Genomic DNA, 14478 nt, shown 5'->3' on the forward strand with positions numbered 1-14478 from the left:
ATGCACTTTACGCCTCTCGACATCTTTGCGCTCTGTGCCTCTGCATGCTATATCAGTGCAGTCTAGGCAACACTAATCTAGTCCACACAACTCCACTCTATGCCACTCTGCAACACTGCACTGTACGCCACTGCACTCTAAGCTAATACACTCTATGCTAGTTCACTTTACTCTGCAACACTCAACTCTATTCCCCTGCACTCTACATCAATACACTATACATCACTGTAATCTACTCTGCACCTCTGCACTCTATGCCACAGCACTCTACACCACTTTATGCCATCACACTCTATGCCACTCTATGCAACTCCACTCTACCCTGCACCTCTCCACTCTAAGCCACTTCACTCTACTGTAAAACAATCTATTTTATGCCACTGCACTCTGTGCCACTGCATTCTACGCCACTGCACTCTACCCTTCACCTCTCCACTCTATGCAACTGCACTCTACTCTACTCTACTCTACTCTGAGACAATCTATTCTACACCACTCTATGCCACTGCACGCTGACACTCTACTCTGAAACACTGCACTGGTCGCCACTATACTCTACACCACTCTACTCCGTACTACTACATTCTGCACCAATACACTCTATTCCACTACACTCTATGCCACTCTACTCTGCCCCATGCCACTCTATGCCACTGCACTTAACACCAGTGCAGTCTAAACAACTGCACCGTATGCCACTGCCTTTTACTCTGCATCACTGTACACTATGCCACTGTTCTCTGTACCACTCTACACCACTGCACTGACACTCTACTCTGCAACACTGCACTCTACACCACTCTACTGTGTACTACTGCACTCTCTGCCACTGCACTCTCTGCCACTGCATTGTGCATCACTGCACACTATTCCACTGCACTATAGGCACTATACTCTACTCTGCACCGCACAAATCTACAATACTCCACTCTGCACCACTCTACGCCACTGCACTCTATGCCACATGAGTCTACTGTGCACTCTATTACACTGCACCACTCTGCATTACTGCACTTTCTGCCACTCTATTGTGTGCCACTCTACTCCACTGCACTCTATGCTACTCTACCCCATGCCACTCTATGCCACTGCATAATGTACTCTAAACAACTGCACTGTATGCCACTGCCCTCTACTCTGCATCACTGTACTCTACGTCACTGCTCTCTGTGCCACTCTACTCCACTCTGCATCACTGCACTGACACTCTACTCTTCAACATTGCACTCTCATCCACTGCACTGTACACCAATCTACTCTGTACTACTGCATTCTATGCCACTGCACTCTATGCCACTGCACTTTATGCCACTCTACTCTGCATCACTCCACTCTACGCAACTGCACTCCACACCGCTATACTCTGCACTACACCACTCTACACTACTCCAGCCTATGCCACTGCACTCTCTGCCATGCAGGTCTACTCTACTCTATGCCACTGCACTACTCTACACTACTTTACTCTCTGCCACTCTATTGTATGCCACTCTATTCAACGGCACTCTATGCCACTCTACTCTTCCCCATGCCACTCCATGCCACTGCACTCTAAACCACTGCATTCTACGCCAATGCACTCTCAACAACTGCACTGTACCCCACTCCACTTTACTCTGCACCACTATGCCACTGCTTCTATGCCTCTCTACTCACACTCCACACCACTATGCCACTAACTTTTAGCCACAAACAGCAGCCACTCTGGTGAATAGCATGGCTAAAACACATTGGCAAAGCCAGTAACTCTTATGTAGACGAGACCTATTGGCTTTGCCAATGTTTGTTAATACTATGAGGTACTGAGGTCCATGAAAGAACTGTGAATGTGTAAGTCCTTATTTTAAACACACATTTGACGCCTCATCAGGAGTAGTAAGCTCTACATAAATACTATTCCATCATAAAATAGCCTGCTTCAAAATGCGCAAATACATTTTGGTTAAATAAAAAAAAGTGCTTCTCAAATACAGATTTGAATTATGTACAGTTTATAACTAGTACTAACATTTTTTATAACACTCCGTTAAAACCACACACTCCACAGCTCATCTTGGAACACCCTTAAGGTACCTCTCTAAAAGAAAATATCTTTGCCATCAGAAAGCTTCAAGTGTCTCCTTTGATTAAAGTCAATGCAGGTTTTCAAGCCCCTTTGCATTTGCAGATTTATTAGTTGTGCACATTTGCATTTCTTTAGGGAAGGAGACACCCTGGCAAGAAGCCCTTTTCTTATCTGTCTGCCCCTCCCTCCGAGCACAGGAGACTCCTTGCCTTTCAATCCAGCTGGGGAAACTGATCTGCAAGTAATTTCGCCTTGCCGTCCGTTGTCCTTTTGGTGAAAGGCTAAAATTACAGGCAAATGCTGTCCGTTAAGCCTTTCATCATGGACAACAGACAGCAGGGTGAAATTACGGGCAGTCCATGAAATTTCTCCTTTAGGTAGGAGGTTAGGCCTCTCACATTAGGGTATTAGGGCATATTACATCTCGTATGTCTTTCTTATGCATTGCAAGATGGTGGGGGTCTTTGTAATAATGACTCTCGTCTTCACAATTCTGTTTCTTGCATTATTCATTATCCTAATCATTGCAGCCCATGCAATTTATCGCAAATTGCAGTTATGTTAAATAAAAACTATTGAAACTTTACTGCGTCTTTGTCATTGCCTGTGTTTGTATGAGACATGATATATCTGTGAGAAAGGGGTAATCTCCGTTAAACCACGACATTCCCTGAGATGTCTCACCCTCGAGTCCTTGCGTAAAGGCTGCCACAAATCCCCTTTTACTATTGTGTTTCTGGTGAGGTGCTGCTAGTGAGCCGGTAGGGTTGGGACAACAGTTGTGATTCGTTGTAGGATAGGCATAGTCGCCTACAGACAAATGTACTGTCATTCTTTAACCATCAGTCTTGCCCAGAGCAAGAGTCCAAACTATGACAACCCAACACGCCCTCACCAACACACATCACATAACATCCATGGCACCACAAAGGCACCCCTGTTTCACTGAGGAGGAGTTAAGTGTCATGGTGGAGGAAATCGTCAGGGTAGAGCCACAGCTATTTGGAGCACAGGTGCAGCAGATATCAATAGCAAGGAAGATGGAGCTAATGCGCAAAATCGTCAACAGGGTCAACACCGTGGGACAGCACCCCAGAACAAGGGACGACATCAGGAAGAAGTGGAATGACCTACGGGGGAAGGTACATAGCAGCAAGACACCATCTCGCTATACAGAGGACTGGCGGTGGACCCCCACCTCCTCCCCCACAACTCGCAGCATGGGAGGAGCAAGACTTAGCAATACTGCATCCTGAGGGCCTGGCCGGAATTATAGGAGGACTGGTAAGTCAACTTTCAACAATTATCACCCCCATACCTGCATGCCATCACGCACCCTCACTCCCATTACTCCAGTCCATCCCACACACTCCACCATCACATCACACTAATCCCAATGCCAAGCCCTGCATGCTGTGCCAATGCATGGGCACCCCTCACAGCCCTGCATGGACACTCATCACCAACGCATGCACAGCATATGGAAACTAACAATCCCACCATACACCAACATACACAAGCAAAAGCTGGCAGGACAACACCAACCATAGAGGGGAAGCCAGGGATGTACAAATGGCATACACATGAAGCATAATAAATAATGTACACACCGCAGTTACCCAAGCCAATGTCACTAGAGAGAGGGTGCCATCGATATCCAGTCCCCCAACAGAAGAGGCCCAGAGTGATTACAGTAACTCTGGACTTTTGGATCTAGACGATCTACCTGGCCCATCAGGGACCACTGGACAGTCGGTCACCCAAGCCCAGTCACAGACCACCACAGAGCCTCCCCCATCAGGAACCAACACCACAGCACCCACCCAGCGTCCCCAAACCTCTATCCCAGGACACGCCAATCAGCAGTGTGCCCACCTGTACAGGGACCCCAGGCCACACCTCGTACACAAGACAATCAGGGACCGTTCAGGGGACAGAGGCACAGGCCAACAGGCACACTGGGTGGACTGCTGATCACCAGGAGGCGGACAGGAGCAGGGGACCGACTCTCCAGGAGGCGCTTTCCGAGATCCTGGGAGCCTACCAACATTCCCAGGAAACGATGGGCCAGATCCTAGACAATGTGCAGGAGAACAGGCGGCTGCAGGAGGGACAGTATCAGGGGATCAGGGAGGACTTGCAGGCCATCAACAACACCCTAATCTCCATACCAGGGGTGCTGGCAGACATGGCCAACATTATGAGGGAGAAAGTGTCACACCAGCAGGCCCCTTCCACTAGTCAGTCATCTGAACAGCCCTCCACTTCCACTAGTGGCCAGGAGGCCCTGCCACAGGACCAACTGCCACCAGCCCCCCACCCCCTGCAGAAGGTGAACCACCCCGCAAATGTTCCCTGCGAACAAGACAGAAGCCAGAGACACTTGCCAAGACCACCACCAGGAAATTATTCTCTCCTGATTGTCCTCCTTGTGTCCCACTCAGTCACTCTGTCCACCTTGAACTGCCATTGCTCTCCTTCATATGTCCCCATGGACAAAGCACCTGTGCCATAAACAGACTTGAACAATTCCCTGGACTTCCCTCCATCACCCCATCCCATTGCACTTTCCCCTCTATATATTAGCACTACAATAAAGACCCTTGGATACAAATTGACTACGAGTATTTCATGTTTTTCAAATATAAATTGATTGAAACAGCTACAACCATTGCAAATTAACTGAATATAGAATGAGCATATAATTAATGACCTGTAGCTGGCTGTTGTGATCATATCAGGAGAATTTGTCAAATCACCAACATCTGCAAAATGAATATCCAGAGATAACAGTAAGTGGACAAAGAAGTGGGAAATGCCAGCATGCCAATGTCACACAGAATACAACAAAGTCATAGAAATGTAAAGTTGCACTGCCTCACCTGTGTGTCATTGGAAGTACTGACATACCACAGATGTTCTGTTGTTCACATCCTCATCCTCTGCCTCCTCATCCTCACTGTTCTCAGGGTCCACTGCTACCACAGGGGCATCTCCATGCTCCTCCTCCTGCAGAAAAGGCACATGTCGTCTGAGGGCCAGGTTGTGCAGCATGCTGCTACTGTCTGGCAGAACCTTCTTGGGTGAGTAGCACAGGGATCCACCTGTTAGATGGAGGCACCGGAACCTGGCCTTCAGGAGGCCAAAGGTCCTTTCAATGATCCTTCTGGTTCGCCCATGTGCCTCATTTTAACGTTCTTCTGCACTTGTCCTGCCATTCCTCACAGGGGGCAGCAGCCATGATAGGTTTGGGTAACCAGAGTCACCTACAAATATTGAGGGACATCATTTAGCCACACACTATCATTTATGTCCCACACCATAGGCATACACCAAAATATACTGGGTGGGAGCCAGGGCTTACCTATTAGCCACACCCTGTGCCTCTGTAGTTGGGACGTCACATTTGCAATGCTGCTATTCCTCAGGACAAAGGCATCATGCACGACCGTGGATACTTAGCATTGATGTGGGAGATATACTGGTTCACCAAGCACACCATCTGCACATTCATGGAGTTGAGACTCTTACAATTCCTGAAGACCTGTTCATTCTGGCGTGAAGGCACAAATGCTATATGTGTTCCGTCAATTGCACCAATTATATTGGAGATATGTCCCATTGCATAGAATCCAGCCTTTAGGGTGGCCAAATCCTCAACCTGGGGGAATGCAATGCAGCTGCAGATGTGTTTTATCAGGGCAGATAACACTCTTGTTAGCACATTTGAGAACAGTGGCTGTGACATTCGTGGTACCAAGCCCACTGTCACTTAGAAAGAACCAGTTGCCAGGAAATGGAGAACTGATAGCACTTGCACAAGAGGGGGATCCCAGTGGGGTGACGGATAGCAGATATCAGGTCAGGCTCTAATTGGGCACACAGCTCTGTGATTGTGGCCCTGGCCAGTCTATAGGTGAGTAGTATGTGCCTGTCCTCCAGTGTAGCCAAGTCCACCAGGGGTCTGTACACAGGGGTATGTCTCCATCTCCTCTTCATCCACAGTGGTAGGTATCTAAGGGACAAAAGAGTGAGTAGGCTGTCACAAACTGAACAATTGAGCCACAACAGCAGTCTGCAATGTGCAAACATGTTACAGGACCGTGTAATTTGTGAAGTATGTGCTTATTTATCCTGGGATGCAGCATTAATCGATAGGCCTGTTCACCCCCCCTGAAATGGCGTCGACCTGTCCTGTGTGGAGGGACAGGTGGAAGTGAGGTAATGCTGCTGACGTTGTGCGCTGTGGCGGTAGGTGGTCGTGAACCACCTTGCTATTCCTCGTTGGTTATAATTGGGCCCTATGGGGTCAGTGGCCAATGGTGATCTACGCGGGCGGGAAAAAGGTATGCACCGCCTCGGACGTGACCACCATTTTCTTTCAGATTCCTCACTTGTTTCCTGACCTTCCATAGGAGAGGACCTACACTGCACGTGCTGCTGTGACCTGTGTCTGGAACCTACCATGGCCTGTGTGGCTGGAGAAAGGCCCCAGCCTTCACTTCTGAGGAGTTGGAGCAACTGGTGGATGGGGTCTGACCCCAGTACGGACTGCTGTATGGGCCTCCAGACCAACAGGTGAGTACACTGTGGGCACGATGCATGTGGCATGAATGCATGGAGTTGTGAGAAGGCCTTATGTAAGGGGGGTGGGTAGATGTCCTCTTGGTGGTGTACATGTTGTTGGCTGGGCTAAGTGTGTGCCAATGGTGATGGAAATGGGTATGGTGGGCCATTTGTGTAACTGGCTGGACTGTTTGCCTAATGGTCATCGCCCATGAAAAGAAGGGAATATGGCGTGCCATCGCCAAGGACGTGCGGACCATGAGGGCCTATGGCAGGTGGAGCACCCACTGCTGCAAACAGTGGGAGGACCTGAGACGCTGGGCACGAAAGATCGTGGAGGCCCAGCTGGGGAAGGCCTCCCAACGAGGAAGGGGTTACCGTCAGACCCTGACCCCCCCTAATGGCCCGAATACTGGGGGTGGCCTACCCAGAGCTGGATGGGCGCTTGAGGGCATCACAGCAGCCACAAGGGGGTGAGTACAGTGGCTATCATTGAAACTCACGGGTGGAGGGGTGGTATCCAGTTGGTGGTTGCGTGTCTGTGGGTGCCCCTAGGCCAGGCCAGACATAGCAGCATAGGTCCTCTGGTGGATAAGGGTTTGATTGTGAAATACTGCTTACCTAGCTTGTTAGTATTCACTACTGGTCAGTGCTGCGTGGGTCCCAGATGTGCTGCAGTTGGCGTTGTGTACCCCTCCTCATTCCTTGTCGAGTAGCCATTTCACTGGTAGTGCCATGCATAGTGCGTAGGTCTGTTCCCTGTGTTTGAGGGCTGTGTACGCCAACGGTGGAGTTAGTGCTGTCATGGACCCAGTGTATCATTTGTCTCTCTCTCCCCCTTTCTTGTTTTGTCATCCTGTCCTTATGTGAATTAGCAACATCTGGCGGAGGAGCATGGGCACCGGCGACAGAGGGAGCTGCGTCCCACAGGACCCTGGAGGCAGAGTCCACCGACGCGGAAGGTACCAGTGGGACAGAGGGCGAGGGGAACACCACAGCGGAGACTGGAGGGGACAATACAGACTCTGATACCTCCTCCAATGGAAGCTCCCTGGTTGTGGTGGACACCTCTGTGACCACCCCAGCTGCAGGTACAGCTGCCATCTCCGATACATACACCGCCCTCCCAGTAGCCCCTCAGCGAGTTGCCTGTGTCCGTTCACCCAGGAGAGTGGGCATCTCCTTCACCCTAGGCACCTCAGGCCCTGCCCCAGTGAGCCCTGATGCCCTGAGTGAGGAGGCTATTGACCTCCTGATATCCATCTCTGTAGGGCAAAAAACCATTGTGAATGCCATCCATGGACTGGCAGCCCAGATGCAGCAATCTTATGCATGGTGGATCGGTGGCCCAACAGAGATCGATTCAGGCTCTGGCCTCCTCTCTGATTGCAGCTATTGTCCCTTTTTCAACCGTCCCCCCTCCAACTTCCACTTCCCAGTCCTATTCTCCTCAACCCTAACCCATCCTAAGCACACAGCCAGACGAGCTTCTTATTCAGCCATCGTTATATTAAACCTCGATGGAATACTTGAACACTGCATCCCACTATGACAAAAAGTACCGATAGCTACAGAAAGCTGGACTATGAGATGGATGTAAAGAATGCACTGTAAAGAAATGGCTCCCTGTTGCAGTTACCCCCCACTTTTTGCCTGATACTGATGCTGACTTGACTGAGAAGTGTGCTGGGACCCAGCACCAGTGTTCTTTCATCTAAAATGTACCATTGTCTCCACAATTGGCACAACCCTGGCACCCAGGTGAGTCCCTTGTAACTGGTACCCCTGGTACCAAGGGCCCTGATGCCAGGGAAGGTCTCTAAGGGCTGCAGCATGTCTTATGCCACCCTAGGGACCCCTCACTCAGCACAGACACACTGCTTGCCAGCTTGTGTGTGCTGGTGGGGAGAAAATGACTAAATCGACATGGCACTCCCCTCAGGGTGCCATGCCAACCTTACACTGCCTGTGGCATAGGTAAGTCACCCCTCTAGCAGGCCTCACAGCCCTAAGGCAGGGTGCACTATACCACAGGTGAGGGCATAGGTGTATGAGCACTATGCCCCTACAGTGTCTAAGCATAACCTTAGACATTGTAAGTGCAGGGTAGCCATAAGAGTATATGGTCTGGGAGTTTGTCTAAAACGAACTCCACAGCTCCATAATGGCTACACTGAATACTGGGAAGTTTAGTATCAAACTTCTCAGAATAATAAACCCACACAGATGCCAGTGTTGGATTTATTAAAAAATGCACACAGAGGGCAACTTAGAGATGCCCCCTGTATTTTACCCAATTGTTCAGTGCAGGACTGACTGGTCTGTGCCAGCCTGCTGCTGAGAGATGAGTTTCTGACCCCATGTGGTGAGGGCCTTTGTGCTCTCTGAGGACAGAAACAAAAGCCTGCTCTGGCTGGAGGTGCTTAACACCTCCCCCCTGGTGGAACTGTAACACCTAGCAGTGAGCCTCAAAGTCTCAGGCTTCGTGTTACAATGCCCCAGGGCACTCCAGCTAGTGGAGATGCCCGCCCCCTGGACACAGCCCCCACTTTTGGCGGCAAGTCCAGGAGAGATAATGAGAAAAACGATGAGGAGTCACTGGCCAGTCAGGACAGCCCCTAAGGTGTCCTGAACTGAGGTGACTCTGACTTTTAGAAATCCTCCATCTTACAGATGGAGGATTCCCCCAATAGGAATAGGGATGCGCCCCCCTCCCCTCAGGGAGGAGGCACAAAGAGGGTGTAGCCACCCTCAGGGCTAGTAGCCATTGGCTACTAACCCCCCAGACCTAAACACACCCCTGAATCGAGTATTTAGGGGACCCCAGAACCTAGGAAAACAGATTCCTGCAACCTAAGAAGAAGAGGACTGCTGAGCTGAAAAACCCTGCAGAGAAGACGGAGACACCAACTGCTTTGGCCCCAGCTCTACCGGCCTGTCTCCCCAATTCTAAAGACACTGCTCCAGCGACTCTTTCCACAGGTACCAGCGACCTCTGAAGCCTCAGAGGACTGCCCTGCATCTAGAAGGACCAAGAACTCCAGAGGACAGCGGCTCTGTTCACCAAAGACTGCAACTTTGCAACAAATAAGCAACTTTGAAACAACACGCGTTTCCCGCCGGAAGCCTGAGACTTGGCACCCTGCACCCGACGCCCCCAGCTCGACTTGTGGAGAACTATCACTTCAGGGAGGACTCCCCGGTGACTGCCAGACCGTGAGTAGCCAGAGTTGCCCCCCCGGAGCTCCCACAGCGACGCCTGCAGAGGGAATCCCGAGGCTCCCCCTGACCGCGACTGCCTGCTTCTAAGAACCCGACGCCTGGTAGGGACACTGCACCCACAGCCCCCAGGACCTGAAGGATCCGACCTCCAGTGCAGGAGCGACCCCCAGGTGGCCCTCTCCCTTGCCCAGGTGGTGGCTACCCCAAGGACCCCCCCCCCCTTGCCTGCCTGCATCGCTGAAGAGACCCCTTGGTCTCCCATTGCTTTCTATTACAAACCCGACGCTTGTTTGCACACTGCACCCGGCCGCCCCCGTGCCGCTGAGGGTGTACTTTCTGTGTGGACTTGTGTCCCCCCCGGTGCCCTACAAAGCCCCCCTGGTCTGCCCTCCGAAGAAGCGGGTACTTACCTGCTGGCAGACTGGAACCGGGGCACCCCCTTCTCCATTGAAGCCTATGCGTTTTGGGCACCACTTTGACCTCTGCACCTGACTGGCCCTGAGCTGCTGGTGTGGTAACTTTGGGGTTGCTCTGAACCCCCCAACGGTGGGCTATCTTGGACCCAAACTTGAACCCTGTAGGTAGTTTACTTACCTGCAAAAACTAACAAACTCTTACTCCCCCCAGGAACTCTTGAAAATTGCACTGTGTCTAGTTTTAAAATAGCTATATGTGATTTATGTGAAAACTGTATATGCTATTTTGCTAATTCAAAGTTCCTAAAGTACCTACCTGCAATACCTTTCATTTAAAGTATTACATGTAAATCTTGAACCTGTGGTTCTTAAAATAAACTAAGAAAATATATTTTTCTATACAAAAACCTATTGGCCTGGAATTGTCTCTGAGTGTGTGTTCCTCATTTATTGCCTGTGTGTGTACAACAAATGCTTAACACTACTCCTTTGATAAGCCTACTGCTCAACCACACTACCACAAAATAGAGCATTAGAATTATCTCTTTTTGCCACTATCTTACCTCTAAGGGGAACCCTTGGACTCTGTGCATATTATTCCTTACTTTGAAATAGTGCATACAGAGCCAACTTCCTACATGCACTCTATAAGACTCTGATTAATCTGCAGACTGAAGACTTTGCTTAACATAGTTTTGTCTGTCTTGATGTTTTTAGACTTCCAACCTCCACCAAAGTGGCAGGTGAAAATCCACCATATTTAGCGCTGTCGGTAGAGGCAGAAGTGGTTAATTTATCAAAGTCACTGTATCTTCATGGGAATAGCAACTTTGTTGCACACACATTTTGGCTGACAAAGTCTCCAAGGTCCATTAATGCTGAAGAAAATTCGGTCAGCAGATCTGGGCGTAGGACATATCCCCCAAAGATGGGACTCTTTAAGTGCTCACATATTAGTCATTGCGATATGTTGTTGTGTATAGCCCAGCATGTTAGAGTGACTAGAACTACCTCTTTCAGAAAAACTTCCACTCTATGCATGTCCGTCTTTCATAGAGTTAACTCTGCCCCAGATGTTAGTTGGCCTGTCGCCCTAGATTAGGTGGCCGTGCCACTATTCATGGCCAAATGAATAATGCCACCATTAATCTGAGTAGAAATAAACATCTTTGCCTCTCAGTGGAGCCAAGCAACTTCCGTTGGGGGCAATTGCACATATTAGGTTTGATTAATGCAGGTACATGCAGATGAAAATGAAGCCTTTGGAAAAATTGCATATTACCTAATGTCACCCTCCTCACAATCAAGTATTTAAAGCCCCTAAAACACTGTTTCAACGCAAACTAATCAGTTCTGAGGAATCGCTTATTGTTGACCTATGTCCCAAAATCAAATTATTTGCCCAAAAAGAATGAAGTTGCTTAGGTCACCCCTACAACACTTCTTTGAAATTTTCCAAAATTCACTTACTTTAAATGGTGGCATTTGCCCGGCTGTTTCTGGGGTTTGGTGTACCCTCTAGTTCTTCCGCTGTAAGAATTCCTGACTCATGTAGTTTGCTTCTAGATTATCTGTAACATATAAATTACAAATCAGAGCATGCCCTATTAACGCTGTGTCCGCCTTTCCTAGCACTTGAAGGGTTATTGGTGTTAAGAACTACAGCTACTTGCTAAGGCAACCTGGCCTTTAGGTAATTAGGTTTCCACAATGGTTGGTAAACTGGCAGAGTCAGTCATATAAGCTCGGCTTGCACGTTGTGGTCAACATTTCTTACAGCCGCACTTACCACCAAAATACACTGATAACGCGTCCAGCCCTTATAAATTACCTGTACCTGGACACGTTGGAGGTCGGTGAACCTTTTAGCCGAGTTGGGCTCTCCTCATCCTTGAATAGTCGGGTCACTTAAATCAATAATCAATAACTGTTGTATGTGATAGCCAATACTCAATTAATAGATCGAAATAACACATTAGGAATCAACAACAGTTGGTATTTCGACGCACCATGACCTTTCAGTCATGAATAACCACACCGGTTTATTAAAAGTTAGTGAATTTATTTCCCTATATTAACAAAGCTAGCACAATGTATATAAGTCTCAAAACCAAATGATATATGTATACGAACATTACTAGCTGTCCATAACGGCAGAAGAAACGCAATCTACGCAAAATCTGAATAATGATACATTCAGTTATGGCAATACAAATCACTAAAATAGGCAACTGAATTTGACTAATTTCATACATTGGTCAGCATGACAAGATTTCAATTCAACATGGTGCATCAAGTGCATACCTCGACTAACCTCTAATTAGCATTGGCATGTGTGGCTTCATGCAAAACGAATTTAGTCAACACAAATTTGGAAAACTTCTAGCTCGGGCAGAGACTGACCTTGCTTCAAAGGGGATGAAACTGGCCTAGTACGAAACCTTGGAGATAAGTGTATTAGTCATCTCTACTGGAAAAATACAACTTTAAGCAAGAATATATGTTACATTAGTTCAAGGAAAAGCCACACAGTTAGAATTTGAGACCAGGCAACTAGGCCAAAGCCTCTATTAAATTTAAGCTAAGCATAAAACAGTTTCAACAAGAAATCATGGCACACATTTGCAATTATGACGGATTACTACATTTTTCAATTCTCCATGATTAATAAAGGTCGTTTATAATATTGGCGAACTACTCCGAGGGCACAATTCCCCTCGTACATTATTTCTTTTTCTAAAATCACACTACATTATACGATTTTGGTTACATGATATATGAATATATGTTGGACCCTCTTTTTCTGCGTCATCAACACCAGTCAAACATCCAGCAGAGTACGGCCAACAGAACCTCTCGCATACACCACCAACACAAATATGCTACACAGCCACAACTCACAACTTGAACTATTTCTAAATTCCATATATAGGGCAAATTGCCTACCTAACCGACGTGAAAGCAATCTGAAAAAGCAATTTGGCAAACCTCTTAACACCGAAATTGGACACCTACTTCTCAATGAGCCTAACGTTGCCAGAAATTGACCAGACCGAAATACAAACAACATATTAAAGGATGGATCTAACTCCATTCTGCGAAGGCAAGCCTAAAATTCTATGTTCAGGTACTTCAAGACAGTCAGCAGAATCAGGAGGCCATGCTAATGGTGTTCTCTACACTATACAAATGCTAATAACAGGACAAAATAAAATCATGAAATAAATACATGTGTCTTTCATGGGAAGGGTACCCCTGACAATAGGGAGGAATCAAGTACCAGTGTCCCAAAATCTCTTTTATGCATGTATATGGCCTTATTAAGAAGAGGAAGCAGACAAGCAAAGGCAACAAGCAATGGCACGATGGCCATTCTGTTTTATGTTTTAACATCAGGGAAGGTTGCAAATAGTCATCATTGCTCACACTCTGCTTTAAGGGGTTCACTGAGAGAGAGAAACGTTAGTTCGTGCTAACTTGTTGGGAATCGGGCTGCAGTCACTTGTAAGACAAGCTATGACGACACAATTCAACTCATAATCTGCTTTCACAATAAGGCATTATTGTCCTGTTGATTGTTGCAGCTGGCCAAAACCCGCACAGAGCACAACCTTATGCTCATCAGAACACCACAATTTTGTAAAGTATGTGGGCAGTGCCATCAGAAGTGGGGAGGATACTGCAATTGAAATAGTTTCTCTTTCCATTGGGTACGAATTTTTAAAACTTAGAAACAGGCACTTGTGAAATAAGAGACCCGCATGGAGATTTTTACCAGTGCCCACAAAAAACCATTGACATACCTGTAGATTATTTTACTTTACTCTGCAAATTGTTATTTTGAAGAAGGAGCAGTTTCTGTACTATTTCATTCGAGATGTGAAAGAGGGATATGCTTGCAAAGAACCAACCTTAAAGGGTTTTCCACTACACACACAAGGTCCTCTAACCCTTGCAATTATAATGCCTATCAATAGTAATTTAGCACCTTACACGCTGACAAAAACTTCTGACCTGGTCAATCATAGATGATCCTCTAACGTTCATAAAAATCACTAAGGTCAATCTTATCAATTGCAAGGACCACAGCTCAGGAATGCTATAGATCACAGCATGCCATCACAAGCCAACTACTATATCAAATGGTAATATAAAGCAAAAGAAATACTTATTTTTCAAAATTCAAGATTATGGAAAGAGGTCTAATGT

At 47.5% G+C, this 14478-nt stretch overlaps 1 protein-coding gene across 1 annotated transcript in view; it reads right to left on the reverse strand.

Annotated features, from left to right (window-relative positions):
- Nucleotides 1-11754, reverse strand: part of PLAAT2 (phospholipase A and acyltransferase 2) — a 127210-nt gene extending 115456 nt beyond the window's left edge. The window contains exon 1 of the mRNA XM_069207638.1: nt 11740-11754. Within this exon, the coding sequence (XP_069063739.1) occupies nt 11740-11754 (15 nt within the window). The remainder of the gene's footprint in view (nt 1-11739) is intronic.
- Between the last annotated feature and the right edge of the window lie 2724 nt (nt 11755-14478).

The sequence above is a fragment of the Pleurodeles waltl genome, chromosome 9 (genome assembly GCF_031143425.1).
Source record: "Pleurodeles waltl isolate 20211129_DDA chromosome 9, aPleWal1.hap1.20221129, whole genome shotgun sequence".
Taxonomy (NCBI): Eukaryota; Metazoa; Chordata; class Amphibia; order Caudata; family Salamandridae; genus Pleurodeles; species Pleurodeles waltl.